Source organism: Salvelinus namaycush, chromosome 26 (assembly GCF_016432855.1).
Source record: "Salvelinus namaycush isolate Seneca chromosome 26, SaNama_1.0, whole genome shotgun sequence".
NCBI lineage: Eukaryota > Metazoa > Chordata > Actinopteri > Salmoniformes > Salmonidae > Salvelinus > Salvelinus namaycush.
The window spans coordinates 28,446,510-28,469,963 of NC_052332.1; the positions used below are offsets into that span (position 1 = coordinate 28,446,510).

Sequence of the window (23,454 nt, forward strand, 5' to 3'; positions counted from 1 at the left end):
CAATGGGAATGCTAACAACAACATTGCAAAGCTGGGGTTTTTGTTAGAGAACTCCAAGTTAAGAATGTTTGATTTATTAACTATGGAACAAATAAACAATCTTCCACAGAAAATAAAATCATGAATTATTAATTTATGATAACAAAAAAAATATATATTAAAAAATGATCAATTTCTATTGATAGAAAATCAGTTACATACAACTATTAAACGTTTATATTTCAAGTGACAAATAATTCCCTAGTATGATTGTCTAATTAAAAATAGTCTCGTTAAATGTATTATATTTTAGCTAAATATAATTAGGCCATTTACAGCATTTCATAGTAAGTGAATTTCTGTGCACTCTAAGATTTAGAACGATAAAAGAGTGATGTCTCATTTAGAATCAATTGCTACACTTTATTACAAGGAACGTAAGAGGACATTTAAAAGACATTGAAAAATGACCAACAAAACACTGAAAAAACAAACAGATAAAAGGACTATCCTATAGCAGAGGCTAAGATCTTGCATGTCTTGTCTATACTAGCATGCCTTTCCCACCTTAAGACTCTTCCCTGATGGGCGTACATCCAGAGAAAAAGCTGTTCTGGAAGCTAGTAAGGACTCGTTTTTTCTTCTTCAAGAAGCTGGCCGTGTTCCTCTCTTCATCCTCCTCATCTTCATCTTCCTCCTCCTCGACAGAGACACTCTTCCTCAGAAGCTATAAGAACACAGCAAGGAATATCGTCTTTTCAGCACAATAAGGACATGATCTGAAAACCCCAATACCCACCTAAGATGCAGCTTTGTGCAAAAGAAAGTGATGTGTGATGAGTCTGTTAGGGGTATGTCACCGCCCTGTTGCGTTATTGGTATAGAGGAGCCTACCTTGGTGGGAGTGACACAGGGTGGTTTAAAGAACGTGGCGTCACCAGGGCTAATGGCCGTGGGGTCTTGAGGAATAGAAACTAAATCTTTGGACCCATCATCGGTGACCTCGCTAGAGTCCTGATTTTAGGAAGAGAGGAAAATGATTAAGAAAAATAAAATGCACAAACAATGAAATATTCTCCCACTAGTGATGGTATACAGATATCTGACAACAGATGGACAATTTTAACTTACTATACTAGACGTCTGGTGGTCCATGTTGCGACACTTCTCATGGTCACACTGGCAGTTCTCCCCACAGCTCATCTTTCCCTTACGGCACCGGCACAGCTTGTTGCCACAGCGACCCTTACAGGCACACTGAAGGAAGAGGAATACAGATGTGAAAACTCATTTAACACTACAAATACATAAGAATATTGATCTGATCATCTCTAAACAACTAACAACGTCGCCCCGGTCTCACTAAATGATTTCCTATACATCACGTCTATGTTCTCACCCCTGTAGCCTTGGGTTTTTTGACATTGGAGCTCTTTCTGTTACGGCCGCTCTCATTCTTCTCAGGGCACCACTCAACCTCCTCTGACTCTGAGGGAGACTCTAGCTCCTCCATGTCAATGGCCATCTTCAGGGGAGCCCTGGCTGTAGTGAAACGCCGGCCTTTAGGCTGCAGGAGGTAAAGAACACCAGCCGTGAGATGGTGCAATCTCTTAGCACTGGTCTAAGTCAGGGTCATCTTCCCCTAGACTCGAACGGGGGAAATTTCCACTCTAACAGTTGGATATCAAACAGACTGGTGAGGAAGCGTGCCAGTGGCTTACCTTACGCGGGATGTACTCAAAGGAGTCATCTGGGGACTGAGTGGATGTTGGCAGTAGGTTGTTGATCTTTTTCCCACTGGCCAACTGGAGTCGTGTTAGTTTCTGAAAACACAGAGCAAAAGTTGCTTGATATGGACAGTTTCAACAAATAGTAGACATGTTTAGAATTGTAATACCCTGTGCTTTTAGCACCTAGGGTGTGAGGAAAGCACTTTACAAATTACATTAATTAATATTAGGTTACATGTAAGATTAGGTTTTGGCGATATTCCGTTTATACCGAGGTATTTTGAAATACCGACGATATCATTTTAAATACCTTACATTATTTAAAGAAAATAAACATTTGGGGTTGGGGGCACCCATGCATTGCGGGGGCTGCGTGCTACCTGAATTCTTCGGGCCATGTGTTCTACAGGTTGGAAACGTTCCACATGGATGTTGGTCCATGCTGACGCAACGGCATCACGCAGTTACTGCAGATTGGGCTCCCTAGTGGCGCAGCAGTCTAAGGCACTGCATCTCAGTGCTAGAGGCGTCACTACAGACCCTGGTTCGATTCCAGGCTGTATCACAACCGGCCGTGATTGGGAGTCCCATAGGGTGGCGCACAATTGGCCCAGGGTCATCCGGGTTAGGGTTTGGCTGGGGTAGGCCATCATTGTAAATAAGAATTTGTTCTTAACTGAATTACCTAGTCAAATAATAAAATAAAAAGATTGGACGCCGGTACGCCACTGACACCAGCCTGTACTGTTTACACCAGGCAGGATAGGTACATGGACTCATGCTGCTTACGCCAAATCCTGACTACGCCATTCGCATGACGCAACACGAACTGGGGTTTTTCTGACCAGGCAAAGCTTTTCCACTCCTAAATTGTCCAGTGTTGGTGATCTTGTGCCCACTGGAGCCGCTTCTTCTTGTTTTTAGCTGATAGGAGTGGAACCCGGTGTGGTCGTCTGCTGCAATAGCCCTTCTGTGACAAGGACCGACGAGTTGTGCGTTCTGAGATGCCGTTCTGCACACCAATGTTATTTGTCTGTTTATGGCCCGCCTGTTAGCGTGCAAGATTTTTTGCCATTCTCCTTCGACCGCTCTCGTCAAAGAGCTGTTCCCCCAGGACTGCCGCTGACTGGATGGTTTTTGTTCATCGCTCCATTCTGGGGAAACCCTAGACACTGTCGTGCTTGAAAAGCCCAGGAAGCCGCTCGTTTCTGAGATACTGGATCCGGCGCATGGCACCGACGATCATACCGCGCTCAAAGTCGCTTAGGTCACCCGTTTTGCACATTCTAACGTTCGATCGAACAGTAACTGAATGCCTCGATGACTGCGTTATATAGCAAACCACGGCCACGTGACTCATCCATTTTCATGAACGGGGTTGTGTACCTAATAAACAAACGTGTTCGACTCCACCTTATATTAACTTTTTTCTTTTTTTTTCTTCTTTTTTTTTTTTTTTAAATCGGGTGTGGATCCTTGTATATAATGAAAAGAACAGTAATAGGACAGCACGCTGGTAAACAAAAGTAAATTTACATTTTTATTGCCGCACGAACGTGTCAGGTATGAGCCCTTCCTCAGCGTGCAATGGCAATCAATGTCACAACAACAAGACTTCACAGGTGGGCATAATTATAAATTCAGTCAGTATAGGCCCAATTAAGAGATCCCAGCAGAGGGAGCTGTGGGGGAAACATGAAAAGCAAATAAAGATAGACACACAATAGAAATATCCAATATCTGGCCTGTGAGTGTTTAAGTTAAGTATAACTATAACTAAGTTATACTTAACTAAGATGTGAAATAAATGATATCCAGCTCAGGGCTACAGCAATGCATTTGGTTTGCTAACTGGATCAAGATCCCTATTGCCTAAATTGTTTTATGTGCACTTCCGGTAATACCGTATACCCTAGTATGGTACAGAAAAATTATGACTGTATGAAAATCTGGATTCCACCCAACTCTACTGCAGACCTTTGTTCTTGTACATACTTTAAAGTGTTCTATTGTCCTTGTACAGGCTCATCTGGGCATTTACCTGTTTGTATTGTTCATTTTCATCCATCAGCCTCTGGTTTTGCTCATTCAATTCCCGCATCTTTTCAATCTCATCCTCCTGTAGAGACAGGCATTGAATTAGGAGGGGGGTTAGAATACCCATATTCACCCTGATCAGTCTTTGACAGAGTTTTGTCTAAAACACAACACTTTGAGTTGAACTTGAAGTCAAATCAACCTGCTTGGATGAGGATTAAAAGCAGAAACAAGTCCATAAGCACATAAATAGACCTGACTGTATGACCCTGATGAACATTCCTCCAGAATGTTAGTGTGCACAGTAGCTGAGAGGACAGTGTGACAGACCTGGAACTTGAGGCGCTGCAGAAGCTCCCTCTCTCTTTTTGAAGTCTCCTCCTCCTGTTTTTTCTCCACTGACTTGCTCTCCTTGCTCTGCAGCTGACCCAGGAGGTACAGGACCTTCTCCTGGTGCATCTGCTCCAGCTCCACCAGGTGGTGCTGGTGCTCCATGTCCATGGTAGACATCAGTTTCCTCTCGTCACACAGCGTCTTCTGCAGGTCCAGCACGTTGCTTTTCTCTTGCTTTAGCTCGCTCTCCAGCTTAGAACTGGTCGTTTTGGCAGACACCAACTGTGGAGGTGGTGATATTAATTGTAAGTTGCTCTGGATAAGAGCATCTGCTAAAAGACTAAAGAGTCAAATGAAATTTTGGGTTGCCATGTATTTTGTCAATAAACATTAGTTTACAAGGTAGGCTAATAGGCAAAGAATGACATTCTTTTCAAGACATTGAAAACTTTTGAGACTAATAAGCTTGCAGTTCAACAATATGCAAATAAGCTCATGTCTTACCTCTGACATGAGGACCTTGAGGGCACACTTGGCCTCCACCATAGTAGTGATGTTGTCCCAGCGTTGCTTCAAGCGCCCCTCATTGTCTGCATCCAGAACCTTTTGTTGTAGGTCAGCTATCTGGGCACTCCTAGGAGGAAAACCATGGGACATTACATGTGAATGTTTGTCTATAAAAATAGACAAATACACATGAATGAGCTGGCAGGATTTTCCATGCACCGACAGAACAGAGAAGCTGCGTCTGGTAAGACGAGGGGTGGGGGTGTGTGTCTATTTGTCAATAACAGCTGGTGCGCAATGTCTAATATTAAATAAGTCTCAAGGTATTGCTCGCCTGAGGTAGAGTATCTTATAATAAGCTGTAGACCACACTATCTATATTATTCGTAGCCGTCTATTTACCACCACAGACCGATGTAGGCACTAAGACCGCACTCAACCAACTTTATAAGGCCATAAACAAAGAAGAAAATGCTCATCCAGAGGTGGCGCTCCTAGTGGCAAGGGACTTTAATGCAGGCAAACTTAAATCCATTTTACCTAATTTCTACCAGCATGTGCAACCACAAAATACATAAAAAATAAATAAACAAAATAAAAACTCCTCTAGACCACCTTTACTCCACACAGAGATGCATACAAAGCTCTCCCCTGCCCTCCATTTTGCAAATCTTACCATAATTCTATCATCCCGATTCCTGCTTACAAGCAAAAACTAAAGCAGGAAGTACCAGTGACTGGCTCAATACGGACGTGATCAGATGACGCGGATGCTACAGGACTGTTATGCTAGCACAGACTGGAATATGTTCCAGGATTCATCCAATGGCATTGAGGAGTATACCACCTCAGTCATCGGCTTCATCAATAACTGCATCGACAACATCGTCCCCACAGTGACCGTACGTACATATCCCAACCAGAAGCCATGGATTACAGGCAACATCTGCATCGAGCTAAGGGCTAGAACTGCCGATTTCAAGGAGTGGGACACTATTCCGGACGCTTACAAGAAATCCTGCAATGCCCTCAGACAAACCATAAAAACAGGCAAAGCGTCAATACAGGATTAAGATTGAATCCAACTACACCGGCTCTGACGCTCGTCGGATGTGGCAGGGCTTGAAAACTATTACAGATTACAAAAGGGAAACCCAAACGCGAGCTGACCAGTGACGCAAGCCTACCAGATGAGCTAAATGCCTTTTATGCTCACTGCGAGGCAAGCAACACTGAAGCATGCATGAGAGCACCAGCTGTTTTGGATGACTGTGTGATAACACTATTGGCAGCAGATGTGAGTCACACGGAACTCAAACCGGCTGCGCACGTGCGCCATCGTGCATACATTTATTTTGTCCCCCCACACCAAACGCGATCACGACACGCAGGTTAAAATATCAAAACAAACTCTGAACCAATTATATTAATTTGGGGACAGGTCGAAAAGCAGTAAACATTTATGGCAATTCAGCTAGTTAGCTTGCACTTGCTAGCTAATTTGTCCTATTTAGCTAGCTTGCTATTGCAAGCTAATTTGTCCTGGGATATAAACATTGAGTTATTTTACCTGAAATGCACAAGGTCCTCTACTCCGCCAATTAATCCACACATAAAACAGTCAACCGAATCGTTTCTAGTCATCTCTCTCTTCCTTCAGGCCTTTTCTTCTCTTGACTTTATATTGCGATTGGCAACTTTCATAAATTAGGTGCATTACCGCCACTGACCCCGTTCGTCTTTCACTCACCCACGTGGGTATAACCAACGAGGAGATGGCACGTAGGTACCTGCTTCTATAAACCAATGAGGAGATGGGAGAGGCAGGATTTGCAGCGCAATCTGCGTCACAAATAGAACTGATTTCTATTTTAGGCCGTGGCAACGCAGACGCTCGTTGGCACGTGCGAGCAGTGTGGGTGCAATAATTGAATAACATAGATTTGAAAGGCTGGTCATGGCTCACATCATCAGCATCCTCCTGGATACCCTACAACCACTCCAATTCGAAATACCGTCCCAAAAGATCCACAGATGACGTAATCTCAATCACACTCCACACTGCCCTTTCCCACCTGGACAAAAAGAACACCTATGTGAGAATGCTGTTCATTGACTACAGCTCAGCGTTCAACACCATAGTGCCCACAAAGCTCATCACTAAGCTAAGAACCCTGGGACTAAATACCTCCCTCTGCAACTGGATCCTGGACTTCCTGACGGGCCACCCCCAGGTGGTAAGGGTAGGCAACAACACGTCTGCCACACTGATCCTCAACACTGGGGCCCCTCAGGGGTGTGTATTCAGCCCCTTCCTGTACTCCCTGTTCACACACGACTGCGTGGCCAGACACGACTTCAACACCATCGTTAAATTTGCTGACGACACAACAGTGGTAGGCCTGATCACCGACAACGATGAGACAACCTATAGAGAGGTGGTCAGAGACCTGGCAGTGTGGTTCCAGGACAACAACCTCTCCCTCAATGTGAGCAAGACAGAGGAGCTGATTGGGGACTACAGGAAAAGGCGGGCCGAACAGGCCCCCATGAACATCAACAGGGCTGAAGTGGAGCAGGTGGAGATCTTCAAGTTCCTTGGTGTCCACATCACCAACGAACTATCATGGTCCAAACATACCAAGACAGTCGCGAAGAGGGCACAACAACACCTTTTCCCCCTCAGGAGATTGAAAAGATTTGGCATGGGTTCCCAGATCTTCTAAATATTCTACAGATGCATCATTGAGAGCATCCTGACTGGTTGCATCACTGCCTGGTATGGCAACTGCTCGGCCTCCGACCACAAGTCACTACAGAGGGTAGTGCGTACGGCCCAGAATCATAAAACACGGGACGAGATGTTAAAACTGTCCATTGTGCCAATAGATGGTATGCACTCACATGAGATTTGCCGTGATGTTGACAGAGTGGCATGGGAGGTTTATTTCTTAGACTGGGTTAAGATGTCAATTTTGGGACACATCCTCAGTAGTGTGTCTTCGAATCAGTGGGTGTTTCGCCTTTAATCACCAGTATATCACTGGGGACAAGCTTCCTGCCATCCAGGACCTATATACTAGGCAGTGTCAGAGGGATGCCCAAAAAATGGTCATAGACTAGTCTAGGTCCAAGAGGCTTCTAAACAGCTTCTACCCGTAAGTCATAAGACTGCTTAAACAACTATTAAAATGGCCACAGACTATTTACATAGACCCCCCCACCCCCTTTGTTGTTACACTGCTGCTACTCGCTGTTTATTATCTATGCATAGTCACTTCACCCTTGCCTACATGTACAAATTACCTCAACTAACCTGTACCCCCGCACATCGACTCAGTACCGGTACCCCCTGTATATAGCCTCGTAATTGTTATTTTATTGGGTAACTTATTTTTTACTTTAGTTTATTTGGTAAATATTTTCTTAACTCTTCTTGAACTGCACTGTTGGATAAGGGCTTATAAGTAACTTCACAGTAGGGTCTACACAAATCAAGTTTGATTTACCTGCCCAAATGTAAATACTTTCTCACATATCATTACTCTGTTCTAAGGACTTGCGCCTGGCAGCCGTCACAATATCCTATCAACAGGAATTAACAAAAGAGCAGATGGGGAAGGCGTATGCTTTGGAAGGTGTGAAAAGCTTTGGAGCAAAGCCTCACTATGACATCAACATTTCTCCAGGCAAGCCAAGGGAAGGTAGGCCAGGAATTCACAATGACAGTGCAAAAATGCATAGCAATGCAATGCAACTGAAAGACAAATTATGTGGATGCCTTTCACGTCAGTAGAGTCATGTAATAAAATCAAATGCATTAGAAGTAAGGTGAGGTCAATGTTTAGTGTTTGGATAGAAGGAATCCCTCAGCTGCGGGATGTAATATAGGTCAATGTTTAGGTTAGAAGGAATCCCTCACCTGCAGGAGGTAATAAGTTAGTTTTGTACTAGTCAGACTCACCTGAGGTTTATCTCTGTCCCCAGATTGTCCACCTGTTTGCTGAGAGACGCCTCCAGCTCTCCCTGACTCTCCAGCTCTGAGATGACGAGGGTCCGACGCTGTGGGAGTAGAGAGAGAGAACACAGTAAAAACTGTTCAAAGGGGAATGGAAACACTTTAGGAAGTAAAGCTAAGCAAAGAGATGTATTCTGCCCACTAATACTAAACAATATGCATTTAACATCTCTATTTTTAGGGTTTTGATATTGAACAATTATTAGGAGGTATGGGCAGCGGCATCTTGAATTGCCATAGAAACAACTGCGTCATTGGCAGGATTGAGCAAATTGTGAGTTTTGGCAGGGGACTGAAAGTGAATGCTGCCACGAGGAGGCACCTCGCCTCCACTTGACCTGAAAGGGTTCTCATAACTTTGACAGCTTTGTCATTGAGATAAGGACAACATCATTAAGGTAAGAAACTGTATTCAATTTGTTTTTATGTTGGTAATTATAGTATTTTTTCAGATTGTCTTTTAATCAGTCAGCCAAAACGAGGCACGGTAGCGAGCTAGCCATCTACTTGATTTAGCACTTCTCTTGTCTTTTTTACATTAAATGTTGTCTTTGAGGTGACGCAGAGTTCATGGTCTTTGAGACCGTTTTTGGAAATCCTGCCAGTGATGCAACAATGCCAATCTGGCGATTTAGTTAGCTGGTGTTCTAAAGCCTAGTGTTTCCATTCCCCTTGAACTAACTCCTGTAGAAAAACAGAGAAGCATAATTTCCTCATGTAGTGGAAATTTCCACTGACACCTCATTTAGTAAAAGCTCATATTGTCATTGATCTTTTTAAGACAAGGACTCCACTTACCCTGACTTTGGCAGCAGGCCGCTCCCCTGCCTCCATCTGTTGTTTAAGCTGGGAGATCTCCTCTGCCAGGATCTTCCTGTCCTCCAGCAGGTCCTGCAGGTGGCGCCGCGCCTCCCCTGTGCTCACCAGCACCTCCACCTCGTTCAGGAGCCAGGTCTGCCCACAGATTCAGGTAACAGCATACATTACTCAGTCATTCATACACAGTGACAGTACTAGGGTTGCAAAATTACAGGACCTTTCAATAAATTCCCTGGTTTCCCTACTTATTCCGCAAATCATACAACCAGGATTTTTAAAAACATGGAATTTATTGAAATTTCACAACCCTAGGCAGCACATTTAAATCACACACACAATCACTTAGACCACAGAATACACATTCGCATAACACCTTATGGCAATCAGTTCCTTTCTTGCAAACCAGGACCCCTCACAAATCGCTGATCAAATCATTCACAGTACACAAACAGAACCAAACAAATATAGTTGACCAGACCTTCACTCTCCCGGCTGCTCCCTCCATCCCTCTGTAATGGATATCCTTTCGTTTCTCTGCCACCTCACTCCTCTTCTGCAGGGCATCCTTCAGACGCTTATTGGCTGCTGCGGCCTGAAGGAGAACACCTGTAGAGTTAGAACTACCGCTCACCACAGTTCCAGCTAACAACAATTAAAGAATTGACACAAAATGTTTTTCTGGTCGATTAGGCCCAGTGGTGGAAAAAGTATCCAATTGTCATACTTGAGTAAAAGATACCTTAATAGAAAGTCACCCAGGAAAATCCTACTTGAGTAAAAGTATTTGGTTTTAAATATACTTAAGTGTCAAAAGTAAATGTAATTGCTAAAACATACTTAAGTATCAAAAGTAAAAGTATAAATAATTTCAAATTCCTTATATTAAGCAAACCAGACAGCACCATTTTTTTTTATTTTTTTTTAGATAACCAGGGGCATGCTCCAACACTCAGACATCATTTACAAACAAAGCATTTGTGTTTATTGAGTCTGCCAGATCAGAGGCAGTAGATGACCAGGCATGTTCTCTTGATAAGTGTGTGAATTAGACCATTTTTCTGTCCTGCTAAGCATTCAAAATGTAGTGAGTACTTTTGGGTGTCAGGGAAAATGCATGGAGTAAAAAGTAAAATTTTCTTTAGGAATGTAGTGAAGTAAACATTAAAAAGTTGTCAAAAATAGAAATAGTAAAGTACAGATACCCCAAAAAACGACTTAATAAGTAGTACTTTCAAGAATTTTTACACCACTGAATAGACCTAGGCCTCACCTCCTCAGTTTTACGACGCAGGACATTAGCTTGCTTCTGGAAGTCACTCTCAAGCTTCACCATCTGAAACTGACGTTTACGGTCCTGAGAGAGGTGAGAAATGTATTGTTATTGAAAAAAACTAAATCAATCATCTAAACCACATGGAAATGAAAGTGGTGAACAGTGTGCCTTATCTATGGACTGGTGAGTCCACCACAGAGTCGCTACCACACGTCGCACACACCTTCTCCTTGAGCTGAAGCACCTCCTTGTCCTTCTTGTTCTTCCACACTCTGAACTTCTCAGAGTCCTCCTTCATCTGCCTCATCAGCTGTACACGCTGACTCTTCATAGCCTACAGGGAAAGAGAGCAGACAATCAGAGAAGCCATCAACAACCTCGTCTTAGAGTACCATCACTAGGTCACATTCAACCATTTCATTTCAAAAGCCCATTGACTGATCAGATCCACACTGAAAACCTCTCATTGTCCTGAAAAACAGTGCCCATTAGTTCAGAGTAACTGGTATATCCACAGCTCACAGTATACCCGCAGTGTCATGACAGTGACACACCAGAGGAAAGCACACTGTCATACCTGGATCTCATGGTTGAGCTTGGCCACGCTGCGAACAGAGGACTCTTTGACCTTGAGGAGTTTGGACTGCTCCTGGAGCTTCTTCTTCATGTCTGTGATCTGAGCCTCCAGCTCTTGCAGACGCTTTCTCCGTTGCTCACTCAGCCTGGACAAAGATGGAGAGAGAGAAAGAGAGGGAGGGAGAAAGACAGAAGGAAATGAGATTGATGATTCCATTCTACTGCAGAGAAATGCTTATACTAAACGTAAAGTTCTGTTACACACCAAGCTCGTGGCTATCATAGAGGGAAACTCTTGTGACAGATAACTATCATATCAATTGACTACACAGCCTGAACATAAAGACGCTATTAAAATACTTAGTCTTACTTAGCCTGATTGACATCCTTCTTGGCAGACTGGAGAGCCTGGATGAGGTCCTCCTTTTCCTTCTGCAGAGAGCCCACTGATGTCTGCAGGCTCTTGATGTTATTCTAGAGGGGAACCGTTAATGAGGAGTTCCGATTAAAAAGCTGCTTCAACAGTTCAGTTTGAAACCTTCCCAGTGGATAAGAATCAAAGTGCTGTGCTGCCCTCCCTGTTTCAGCCCTCTGAACCTCCATTACAGCCAACCCATATTTTCTCTTCCCTCTCCAGTCTGTCATCTCCAGCCCTACCTGGTGTTCAGTCTGCATAGGCTCCAGGTGGCTGTCGTTCTGGCACATCTTCCTGACAAACTCCTCCTTCAGAGCCAGAACGTTGTTGAGCTCAATCAACTCCTTGGACATCTGAGCCTGACGCAGGGCATGCTGGGTAGTAAAGGCCTCTGGAGAGTCCTTGTCAGCAGCAGCCTGTGAAGAGATGTATGTTTGTTTGTATGGTAACAAAAACAGACCTGTTGTACAAAACCTAAAAACACACAACAATTCTATAGAATCAGTGAAAATGCAATAATCCCAAAACACCTGCACAGAATCAGATACATGTCAGGAAGAGTAAATCTGCAGCAGACAGCCTTCTGCATTAGAGGAGTGGATGTAGATGACCAGACTTACTGAAGGAGAGCCATCAGTTGGAGTCCTGCTGCCACTCCCTGGCCCATCAGGGCTGTCCTCTCCTTCAGCCCCACAGTCTGCAGCCAACGCCTCAATGGTGGCAGCAAGGCCAGCACTCTCATCCTGGAGGAAAAAGAGCAGACATTATTACCCAGACTGGATGCAAAGCAGCTTCTTATTAGACTGAAAATAGGGAAGGGAACTAAAATATCGAGCCATTCAAACGTTGACACGTGCAATGTGTACAATGAAACAGAATAAATCAAGTGTCCTTTACCCTTATGACTAGCATGATCAATAAGGTTATGACATTGCACAGAAACAGCTTAGCTACTATGAAATTCAGGGGGGAAATGCTTTGCTTGCTAAACACAGAGGACTGAATGGAGTCTGTAATGCATCAGTAGATCCAGCCTTGTGAGCGCTCCCTCGTCTAGCCGTACCTGGAGCTGCAGGATGACATGCTGCAGATTCTGGATCACTTCCACATTCTCCTTCAACTCCTGGTCGTCCAGAGTCTCCATCACCCTCTGCAGGTTCACCTTACACCTAAACGATAAGCCTTGTGTTTAACACAAATAATTATGGTGCCAATTACCTAATCAGACCATGGGCACAGCACATGACATTTAAATGTTTACAGCGTAGTCCTTAGTCTCTTATCCACAGCGACTTACAGTTTGTACATTCATCTTAAGATAGCTAGGTGGTACAACCACATATCACAGTCATAGTAAGTCAACTTTTCCTCAATAAAGTAGCTATCAGAAAAGTCAGAGGTCGTAAGGGGGGAAAAAAGTAAAGTGCGAGTGTTAGTTCACAAAAAGACGTTCAGACTTACGCTGCATGCTGCCTCAACTCTTCCAATTTGCTTTGCAGCTTCTCATTTGCTTGATCCGTCTGTGGGTGGGGTGACAAATAAGGATGGCACACGTGACGATCATGATAATACCGCCAAATATCTTTCCAAAAATGAATAACTAAAAAGGACAATTATATGTTTATGGATGGTCAGTCAGCGTTGCTGTGTGATGTTGGCATGGCCTGCTGTATGGCAGTACGACAGGCCCTCATCCTCACTATGATGATCCTCTCAAGCATCAGGGCAGTCTGGCCAGCTGCCTCGCTCAGCGCACGGCTCAGCTTGTTGTTCTCATCCTGTAGGGTACGGGTCCGCTCCAGGATCTTAGACACGTTTTCCGCTGGCTCAGACCTTTTCAGAGAAGAAATGTTACCAGTATGGATGTTCAGTCATCATAGGTTGACAGACTCTTTGGCTCAATAGATGGAGAGGACGACATATAGTCTGGTCCAGGATTATTGGCACCATTGATAAGGATGTGCAAAAAGACTATAAAATAATCAAAATACTGAGCTATATTATACGGCAAAAAAACCTAAAAAACAAGAGGGAAATTATATTATTTGATAGTAACACAATTACTCTGAAACATTTTGTAAAAGAAAAAAAAATATATATATATATATATATATATATATATATATATATATATATATATATATAAAAAAAGGGGAAGAAAACACCCGTTTTCCTTGTTATCCTTTGTCTGTGCTTATGGACTGCCCTCTTCAATTCAAACCAGTTTTTAATGGGGTTCAAGTCCGGAGACTGAGATGGCCATTGCAAAATGTTTATTTTGTGGTCAATTAACCATTTATTTGTGGAACAATGTGGTCTCTAATCTCATTAAACATTTTAGAAAAAGGCTCAGTGTCATTATCCTTCCAAAGGGTGTACTGAAAACAGGGGTGCCAATAATTTTGACCGCCATCTTTTTTTGTTTGTATTACTTGTTAAAAAAAAAATCTCTGTGCATGCAATATAGCTCAGTATTGTATTATTTAATTTGCTGATCTTTATCAAGGGTTCAAATAACTTTAGACCTGACTGTATCTTAGTTGGGGAAATTATTCCAAAATAAATTGCATAGTAATTACCCAGAAAGCACTGGTGCCACACCTCCACGTGCATGCAGAAGCATCACCTGTAACTCCTGAACCTGTGTTCAAAAGAGGAGGAAACATTCCCATCAAAACAATGAACACTTAAAATCATTTCAACTTCGCCAACACACAAATTGTACGGTCACTCAGTAGGGTGGTCACTACCTGCTGCTTCAGGCGTTTCATTTCAGCAGCTCGAGGGTCCACATTGACGACTGGTTTGTTTTTTATCTTGCGGGCTCTGTCAGCGTAACGCAACGTGTTTATCGTCTCCTCAATGTTGGAGTCTGCAGGGCTGATGCAGGCGATCATCAAGGTGTGGCTGTTACCTCCCAATGAATCTGAAGGAGAGCAGTATTTATTATTTAACCCCCACAAAACATGAAGTCTTAGTATAATATATATACAACCGATTCAGTCTCTAAATCTAAGAAAAACATGCTAGATTTTAATGAATGCTTGTTGTGTTGAATCCTTAGAGCAGGGATGGACAACGGATGGGGGTGGGGGCCACAAAATCTGAAATCATCATGAGCAGCTGCAGGGGCTCGCAGGTCTGCGTAACCACATCCACATATGCAGTCAAAGCCGGCGCTGCTTTGACGTTTGCAGAGAACGACAGGGTGTTGTCGATGGTCACGCCAAGGTTCTTTGCACTCTGGGAGTTGTCAACCGTGATGTAGGCCAGTTGCCCTTCCCTGCCTTAGGGTATATAACTTGACTGCTCTCTCAGTCATCTCTTGACTGCTCTCTCAGTCATCTCTTGACTGCTCTCTTGACTGTTCTTTCAGTCATCTGACTACCACAAGGTCTTGTACCACATGACACCATCTTTGTTATGTTAGGCTGCATTGTACTTATAAGCAAATCCTAAATTGATACTGGACCCAGAAAGATCCTATGGGCGGTAGGATATGGACTGCCCAAACACAGTTAGTGTCAATAACACCTGCATAAGCTGACCATCCATTTGAGCACTCACCCTGCAGCAGTCTGGTTAGTTTAGAGTCCCTGTAGGGCACAAAGCCGGTGCCTTTCTTGCTCTCGTCACCGAGGGCGCTGATCACATTGCCCAGGGAGAGCAGGCCTCGGTTGATGCTGATGCCTGGGGCAGACAGGATGAAAGCAGAAAATCAATAAGGTTTTGATACTGAACTAAATCAAACATTGAATTTGAACTGGGACTGTCATTTAAAACATGTAGATTGTGCTAATAATTGACCATAACAATACTAAAGTACACAGATTAATACAGTCAATGAAAGCTTGTTATATAAAGGATTAGCTTCGGGTAATCAACTCACCTTCCTTCAGACGATCTCCCTCAGCTTTGGTCTTTTTCTGTCTCTCAGAGCCAGCCAGATCCACCAGGTGTAGTTTTGACACCACGTTGTCAGATCTAAACACAAATTTGGAAACAAAAAGGAAGAACTGAGGACAAATCAACTTGCAGACAAACTTAAATAAAATGTATTGAATTATCTATATCAAGAGATATTTGTATATAAACAATATTTATGCTCTGCGTATCCGATAAATTTAAGAACTGCAACGTTTCCTTGGGAAGAACATTAGAAGGTGAGATTTATGGGAGGAAGAAAGAAAAGACTGACTTGTCTGCCCCCCTGCGCTGCTCCAGGGTGATGGTGAATATTGCGTGGGAGCGAGACGAGGCAGCATTCATCGCAGTAGAGCCCACAGTGCGGGCTGAGTTCCCCAGCTCCAAGCAGCCTACCATCTCATGGGCAGACATCACCTGTCTCTCAGTCAGGCCCACAATCTAAGATAGGGAGGCAGATGGAGAATGGATTAAAAACAAAACGGTCCATTTAAACAAATTAAGGCAACATGTTCAACGGTTACAGACAGTTCACTCACCTTTATGCCCTCTTTGGGGTCCTCCCGAATGTTGATGGTTGATGGTTTATCTTTGGATGCCGATGGACAGAGCAAGTCCAGGATCTCTTCGTTGTATATCTATGGCAAATAAAATGTAGACATAATGTTCCAGAAAAACATGCACAGGATACTTCCAGAACCAATGAGATGTATTTCTTCATTAATCAGAAAACTCGCTTTTTTGGCATTTACAACTCCCTGTTTTGATTTTCTGAGAAGAGGAACGGAATTGTTTTGTTGTCTGCTATTACAATCAAACTATGGCTTTGTGTTATGACAATCAAATAATAAAAATAAGAGGTTCCCACACACCTCCAGATAAGACACTGTAAGAGAGATTTCACAATCGGTATACTTCTCCCTTTCCTGGAAGATCATTCTGACCACCCTGGGGATGACTCCAACGGTGGGCTCATTCTCCTGGGCCGAGGTGTATGTTCCTCCCATAGAAAAGGTCTTCCCTGAACCAGTCTGTCCATATGCAAGCACAGTAGCATGATAGCCTTAAAAGATAAGTAGAAACATACAGCTTATTGATCCCATCCCATTTTGTCAGCTTACTGGTTTTATGGATAATACTGTGTGAAAGTAAAAGGTTTGTCTTCCATACCTTTAAAAAGACCACACAATAATGGTGAAACAGCACTGTTGAAGACTTCCTCTTGTTCAGTTGTAGGATCAAATACATAATCGTACGTGAACGCCTTTTCAGTGCCAACAACCACCTGCAAGATAAATTAATTATATTAGAAAATAATTGTAGTTATGTAGCTAGGTATGAAATCGGATACATAAAACATCAGGACAAGTGCTTTGTCTTGTGGCATAGATTGCTGACCTGTGGCTCCCCTGGCACGAAAGTGAGACAGGTCTGGCAACCCTCGTTGATTTCTTTAGCAACCAAAGGTCGACACCGCAGGGCAACCCGCACAGGGATCGACTTATCATCCTCCTTTGTCATGCTTCGAAATCAGGTGATTGACAGATTCAAAACAGGATTGTGTAAAGGTGGCCAATTCTTTAAAGCAATGTTGTCATTGGAAGATTTGCAAATCGGAAATGTATTTTCTGAAAGCTATTTTAGCCTCATTGTGATTTTATTCACAACCGACCAAACCCCTCTGGTAATAGTACGGACCGCGGCTGTTAGTGTTGTTAGCCAGCACACTTAGCTAGCTACAGTACCTGTCTAGTTAACGTTAACTTGTCTATATCATCGGGCTAGCTAACCCCCATTATGACTCATGCTCTACCCATCCAAATAAGTTTAGTAGATAGCTAAGGAGGACGGTCACTTACCTTAGGGTCTGACAAGACGTTGGTCTTCACCCCTGCAATGAGCTGTACAGTGGCTAGCTAACGTTAGCTAAAATGTGTGTGCCTCTAGCTTGCTAAACGTTTCTAAAAAATATTTTTTCAGACGATAGAATAAGAATTGTCAGTTCATAAATCGCATATAACCACACACCAGTTGTCGTAAGAAATCTAGACTGAACGTTTGATTTTTGTTATCTCAAAAGAGAACTTCGGTCGGTGCCTGCCATGGATCTCGTCTTGCCCGCCACTTTCAAATATTCTGCCCCGCCTCCACCACGCGTTTTGCGTCGCAGAGTTGCTGTCATTCGCCTGTTTCTCCAGATTGTAGTCTAATCGGGTGGTTTCTCAAATGTCAAAATACAATTGACAAATACTGTACATATAAAATAAAATTGACAAATACTGTACAATACTGTACACAAATACTGTACACTAACATTGCAAATATGAATTCAATTTTAATGAAACAATATAAAATGCCGCAATATCAAGATCTGAAAATAAGATAATCGTATTTCTTAACTAATTTGAATCGCGCAAATCCTCTTCGAGCTGACTGCTCATCTCTGGAAACAGAGGGCCGGTTGCTGAAGTCCACAAAACAAAATTGGAATTACTGAAACATGGGATAAATCACAAGAGAGATCAATCACTGAATCCAACTCATGTTTAAACTTACGCATGTATTACGCAAACACAACAAAAAACACATTCCCACCCCACCGCCCTCTCCCATGTCCCCATTAGTTATTTTTCTTCTTCACAACATGGGCACAGTCATATTTTCCCCTGACCACAGTCAGCTTGACTCCTGGCAGGTCCTGTGTCCTGCCCCCCTGCACCAGCACTACGTTGTGCTCCTGGAGGTTGTGTCCCTCCCCAGGAATGAACACCACTGCCTCCTTGCCGTTACTGAGGCGGACTCTGGCACATTTACGGTTGGCCGAGTTTGGCTTCTTGGGTTTCCGGATCATTGTCTTCAGGATTACTGCCTTCAGCTGGGGGCGGCCGAACATGGCACTGACGCTCGGGGGAGGGGGCGATGGCTTTCCACGGCGATGCATCTGATTCAGCGTAGCCATAGTTCTGGAGAGGACAGGTCCGGACCATTGGGAGACAGACTGAGACACTGTATTAGGGTACAAAGAGTGCATAAGATATCTACTCCAATTTCTAATGTCGAGAGTAAAAACTGTAAACATAACTGGTGTTGGCTACAGATTTTCTATAATCAACTTTTGTTGATTAAAAAAATTGTCCCAGGGATGAGGGATCCCCACGGTCTGATAAATGGGCCTAAATAAGATGCTGAGGGTATTCTGAAGTAGAGATGGTGTGTATGTAATACGAAGGCACGATGACATTACCTTGCAGAAATGATGTCAACGCTGGTCTCAGACTCCCCAATAAAGCCATCCCTGCAAAAGAGTCAAAGACAGGATTTAGGGGGAACCTGTCTGTGTCACACTGGTAACCTTGCAACTAACCCTACCATTTACTCTAGTCTAGTCTAAAACCGTGTTCTATAGTATTTTCAAATCGTACCTGCTGCTTTTCAGTTCCTGTCCAAGGACAAACCACCCACGTGTGTTTTCAAAGTATATAACAACTTGTAATATGGAAAATAAGAAATGTCACACAAAAATCATAACCACTCTCACCCGTTTGACCTCCGGAAGTATTTGATATATTCTTCCGCATTGAGTGCGACAGCTTCTGTTGCAGATTTTTGTAAGAACATTACTGCCACCTACTGGTCGGATACACTAAAATAACCACAAAACACCATGCACATTTTGCTGGCCACGAATGAGAAGTGCTTGTGGATCTGATGTTAATCATTTTCTAAATAAGCCCAAAGGTATCCTTATGTTATAACCCTTGAAATAGACAGGGGTGGACTGGAGCAGGAGGGGTAAGCCAAAGCAGTGTCAAATTAGAGTTGAGGTCAATTCTGTTTCAAATCCATCCCAAATTGATTATAGTCCAATTGTCCTTGAAATATTGTTAAACTCATGACAGTAGGCTACATTATTTCATTTTCTCTAGGGACTTAAAATCAAGTGGCTTTCCCAATCAGGTGGTATTTTACCGGCAGGTTATGAGTCTAGAAAATATGTTAAATTAAAGATGACAGATCGTGCGTCTCACACCGAGGTAAAGGCAGTTTCAGGTTGGATATTCGACGGATATTCATTCGCCTGTAGTTTTCCTTACGTCCACCAACAGCAGTTAGGGACCGTCAACATAGTGACAAATCAAAATGTTCAAATTCCAACAGCTATTTAACCTAAACTTTCAAAACTGGTTCTAGCTAACCCGATGGCATAGACACACATTGCACACATTTATTTTTTGTTGATTTACATCTCGCACTATTTGAAATTATTTATTTACATTTTTGAATTTCAATAGCTCATTGGTCATATGACCTACTGACTTCAAACAAGGTTCAGAATGTCCACTGACTACCCTTCTATATTGCACACCCTTTAGTTTGTCCATTTTCATCTCACAAGATTTTACATTAATTTTTCAACATTTAGAATTTCAATAGCTCATTGGTCATGTGACCTAGTGACTTCAAACAAGGTTCAGAATGTCCACTCAATGGGCCTACACATTGAACACCCTTTAGTTTGTCTATTTTCATCTCACATCATTTGACATGAACTTTTCCAAATGTAACATTTCAATAGCTCCTTGGTCATGTGATCTAATGACATCCAACAAGGTTCAGAATGTCCACTGACGACCCTTCTATATTGCACATCCGTTAGTTTGTCCATTTTCATCTCACAAGATTTTACATTAATTTTTCAACATTTAGAATTTCAATAGCTCCTTGGTCATGTGACCTACTGACTTCAAACATGGTGCAGAATGTACCCTTCTATATTGCACACTCTTGTTTGTGTGCTGTAAAATCACGCGGTTTAACGTACATTTTTCATAGTTTTACATTTCAATAGCTCTTTGGTGTTGTCAATTACACACCTAAGAAGCGTGCAGTGGATATACACCCATATTGCATAACCTCTAGTTATGTCTCTTCTATATTGTTGTACATTAATATTAGTTTGACAATTAGGGGGTTCAGTCCAGTGTTGTGTTTACCCTTTTCTTTAATATTTATCTATAATAATTGGTAGCTCTAAGTTCTTATTTTCCCTGTTTTTTATTTTTCCACAGTATTTAACAGCGGTACACAATAGGAGAGAGACAGATAATATCTCCTTTCGTCGTTAATATCAACCATAAAGGAAAAGGGCAAAGTACGAGAGTCATGCTATTAATTGTCCAAAGCAGGGATGGAGAGTAAGCTAGTGAGGTAGGCTGCAGTGGGTTTGCTGGTCAATACAAACACTGAACATGTAACCACCACAGAAATTGTAGACCTTTAATATTTTCCAACATGTCAACAGACACTTAACTTGAAATAAGTATGAACCATTTCACAGTGTTAACTTTCTCTTTATCCCTGGTTGATGTACATTTCAGAGCCTCTTCAGTGTGGATGGGGTATAGCATACATTTTCAACAACAAAGACTGCACTTCCAGTTTGTGTTCTTTACTCTGTTGTACTATTTTGTCTTCATTCCTAGTTACAACACATGGAACCACCGTTGGCATGCAAAACATTCAATCTAAAACAAAACAAAGCGTAACACGTTAAAAAATAATATCAATGTTGTATGACGAATGACAAATTAGCCATCCATTGTGTTATATCATAAATTGTCTTGCATGCCGTCACTGTTGTCAAAAGATTATAAACATGTTAAATAAAGTTACTAACCCAGTCAGTCTTTGGGCCACATCCAGGTTCTTTATCAGTGGCACACATGAAGCAGTTCTTGGCTTTGTTGAACTCTGAAATCATAGGCATGAACTGAACATATGGCTGTCCGACACAACTACATAAAAATAAAGAATTTACATTTACTTTGAATTAAATGTCATTACATACCAGACATTTTTTGTGTATCCTCAGCCATTTCCATTGAAATTTTACATTTTGAAAAATTCATGTCAAATCATGTGAGATGAAAATGGACAAACTAAAGGGTGTGCAATGTGTAGGTGTAACGGATGTGAAATGGCTAGCTAGTTAGCGGGTACGCGCTACTAGCGTTTCAATCAGTTACGTCACTTGCTCTGAAACCTAGAAGTAGTGTTGCACCTTGCTCTGTAAGGGCCGCGGCCTTTGTGGCGCGATGGGTAACGATGCTTCGTGGGCGACCGTTGTTGATGTGTGCAGAAGGTCCCTGGTTCGCGCCCGTGTCGGGGCGAGGGGATGGTTTAAAGTTATACTGTTACATTGGTGCCGTGACCCGGATCACTGGTTGCTGTGGAAAAGGAGGAGGTTGAAAGAGGGGTGAGTGTAACGGATGTGAAATGGCTAGCTAGTTAGCGGGTACGCGCTACTAGCGTTTCAATCAGTTACGTCACTTGCTCTGAAACCTAGAAGTAGTGTTGCACCTTGCTCTGCAAGGGCCGTGGCCTTTGTGGCGCGATGGGTAACAATGCTTCGTGGGCGACCGTTGTTGATGTGTGCAGAAGGTCCCTGGTTCGCGCCCGTGTCGGGGCGAGGGGACGGTTTAAAGTTATACTGTTACATAGGCCCACTGAATGGACATTCTGAACCTTGTTTGAAGTCACTAGGTCACATGGCCAAGGAGTTATTGAAATTCTAAATGTTGAAAAATTAATGTAAAATCTTGTGAGATGAAAATGGACAAACTAAAGGGTGTGCAATATAGAAGGGTAGTCAGTGGACGTTCTGGACCTTGCTTGAGTTAAGTAGGTCACATGACCAATGAGCTATTGAAATTTGAATGTAAAAAAAGTTTTTACTTTGTTTACGCTCCCTAACTAATTGAACTAGGAATACAAAATGCTGCTCACATTTCCACATGTTTATTAGCTTTGGAAAGCGAATTAATGTCCAAATCATGAAAATAAGACCTGTGCAATGTTGTGCGCAATTTTTCCAACATAATGACACTTATTTGGAGTCTGTGGCTCAAGTGGTTTGAAAGCGCGAATATCCGTCGAATATCCAACTTGAAACTGTCTTTACCTCGGTGCTTCTCACTAGTTTGTTCTTCATATTTGACAGAACTGTTTGTCTATGTTTATAATTTTTAGGAAAATAATATCAGTTGAGATCCACGAAACACTCAAGATGTTGTGTGTCCAGGATAGTGTTTCCAGTTTCTTTTTCAATCACTAACCACGTTTCCATGCGAGTAAAGTCGTATAGTATAAAATAAAAATCATGGGACTGCATCCACCTCCTGTTGGCAGTGGCCGAGAACACAAAAACATGAGGGAATCAAAGTCACATGATCAGGTGAATTGTCCAATGGGAATGCTTGCTGAATTAACTGGGACAATTAGTCACACCTGTGGGCTGTGAAAATACAATTAACCATCACTTAATTAACTACTAAAAACTGATAACTACTGGACACAAATGATGTAGTTCCTAGTTAACATATATAGTTTGATAACTGCTGAACAGTGTACATTTCTATATTTTTACTACATAAATGTATCCATTTGACCTCAATTTATGTTGGAAGGTGAAACCAACTCATACATGGATGTTGCCGTGAATACTACATCATCATTCTTCATCAGCCAGTGTGCTTTAATAGGACAAAGTGGAAAGTCACCCTATGTTCTACCATTTGGAATTATAGTGTACTGCTGAAATACCTGGGTTATATATAACAATATACTGTATTTCACTCATTATCTGAATTTACAGGGGTTTTTAGTATCACTTTGGTATTATTTTCACAAGCATGTGGTTTCCGCCTGGTACGGCAACGGCAACTCCACCGCACGCAACCGCAGAGCTCTCCAGAGGGTGGTGTGGTCTGCCCAAATCATCACTGGGGGCACACTGCCTGCCCTCCAGGACACCTACAGCCCCCGATGTCACAGGAAGGCCAAA

General features: G+C 42.6%; 2 protein-coding genes across 2 annotated transcripts; both read right to left on the reverse strand.

The window, feature by feature from the left end:
• Positions 1–381: 381 nt before the first annotated feature.
• Positions 382–17,735, reverse strand: kif4 (kinesin family member 4). Its single transcript, XM_038965446.1, has 30 exons — positions 17,471–17,735; positions 17,010–17,133; positions 16,782–16,896; positions 16,484–16,674; positions 16,151–16,249; positions 15,886–16,052; positions 15,577–15,671; positions 15,255–15,377; positions 14,438–14,613; positions 14,267–14,328; positions 13,388–13,520; positions 13,149–13,207; positions 12,751–12,856; positions 12,308–12,430; positions 11,930–12,103; positions 11,643–11,746; positions 11,274–11,418; positions 10,920–11,030; positions 10,694–10,777; positions 9,902–10,015; positions 9,403–9,558; positions 8,551–8,648; positions 4,584–4,713; positions 4,077–4,361; positions 3,751–3,828; positions 1,701–1,802; positions 1,379–1,546; positions 1,111–1,236; positions 874–993; positions 382–706 (listed from the first exon to the last, which is right to left on the reverse strand). Exons 2-30 carry the CDS (start codon positions 17,130–17,132, stop codon positions 548–550), a joined length of 3,726 nt encoding a protein of 1,241 aa, XP_038821374.1. The 5' UTR covers position 17,133; positions 17,471–17,735; the 3' UTR covers positions 382–547.
• Positions 17,736–17,926: 191 nt separating this feature from the next.
• On the reverse strand, positions 17,927–19,158 carry LOC120021471 (28S ribosomal protein S12, mitochondrial-like). The gene is made up of 3 exons (XM_038965246.1): positions 19,034–19,158; positions 18,856–18,906; positions 17,927–18,617 (listed from the first exon to the last, which is right to left on the reverse strand). Exons 2-3 carry the CDS (start codon positions 18,902–18,904, stop codon positions 18,232–18,234), a joined length of 435 nt encoding a protein of 144 aa, XP_038821174.1. The 5' UTR covers positions 18,905–18,906; positions 19,034–19,158; the 3' UTR covers positions 17,927–18,231.
• Positions 19,159–23,454: the final 4,296 nt, after the last annotated feature.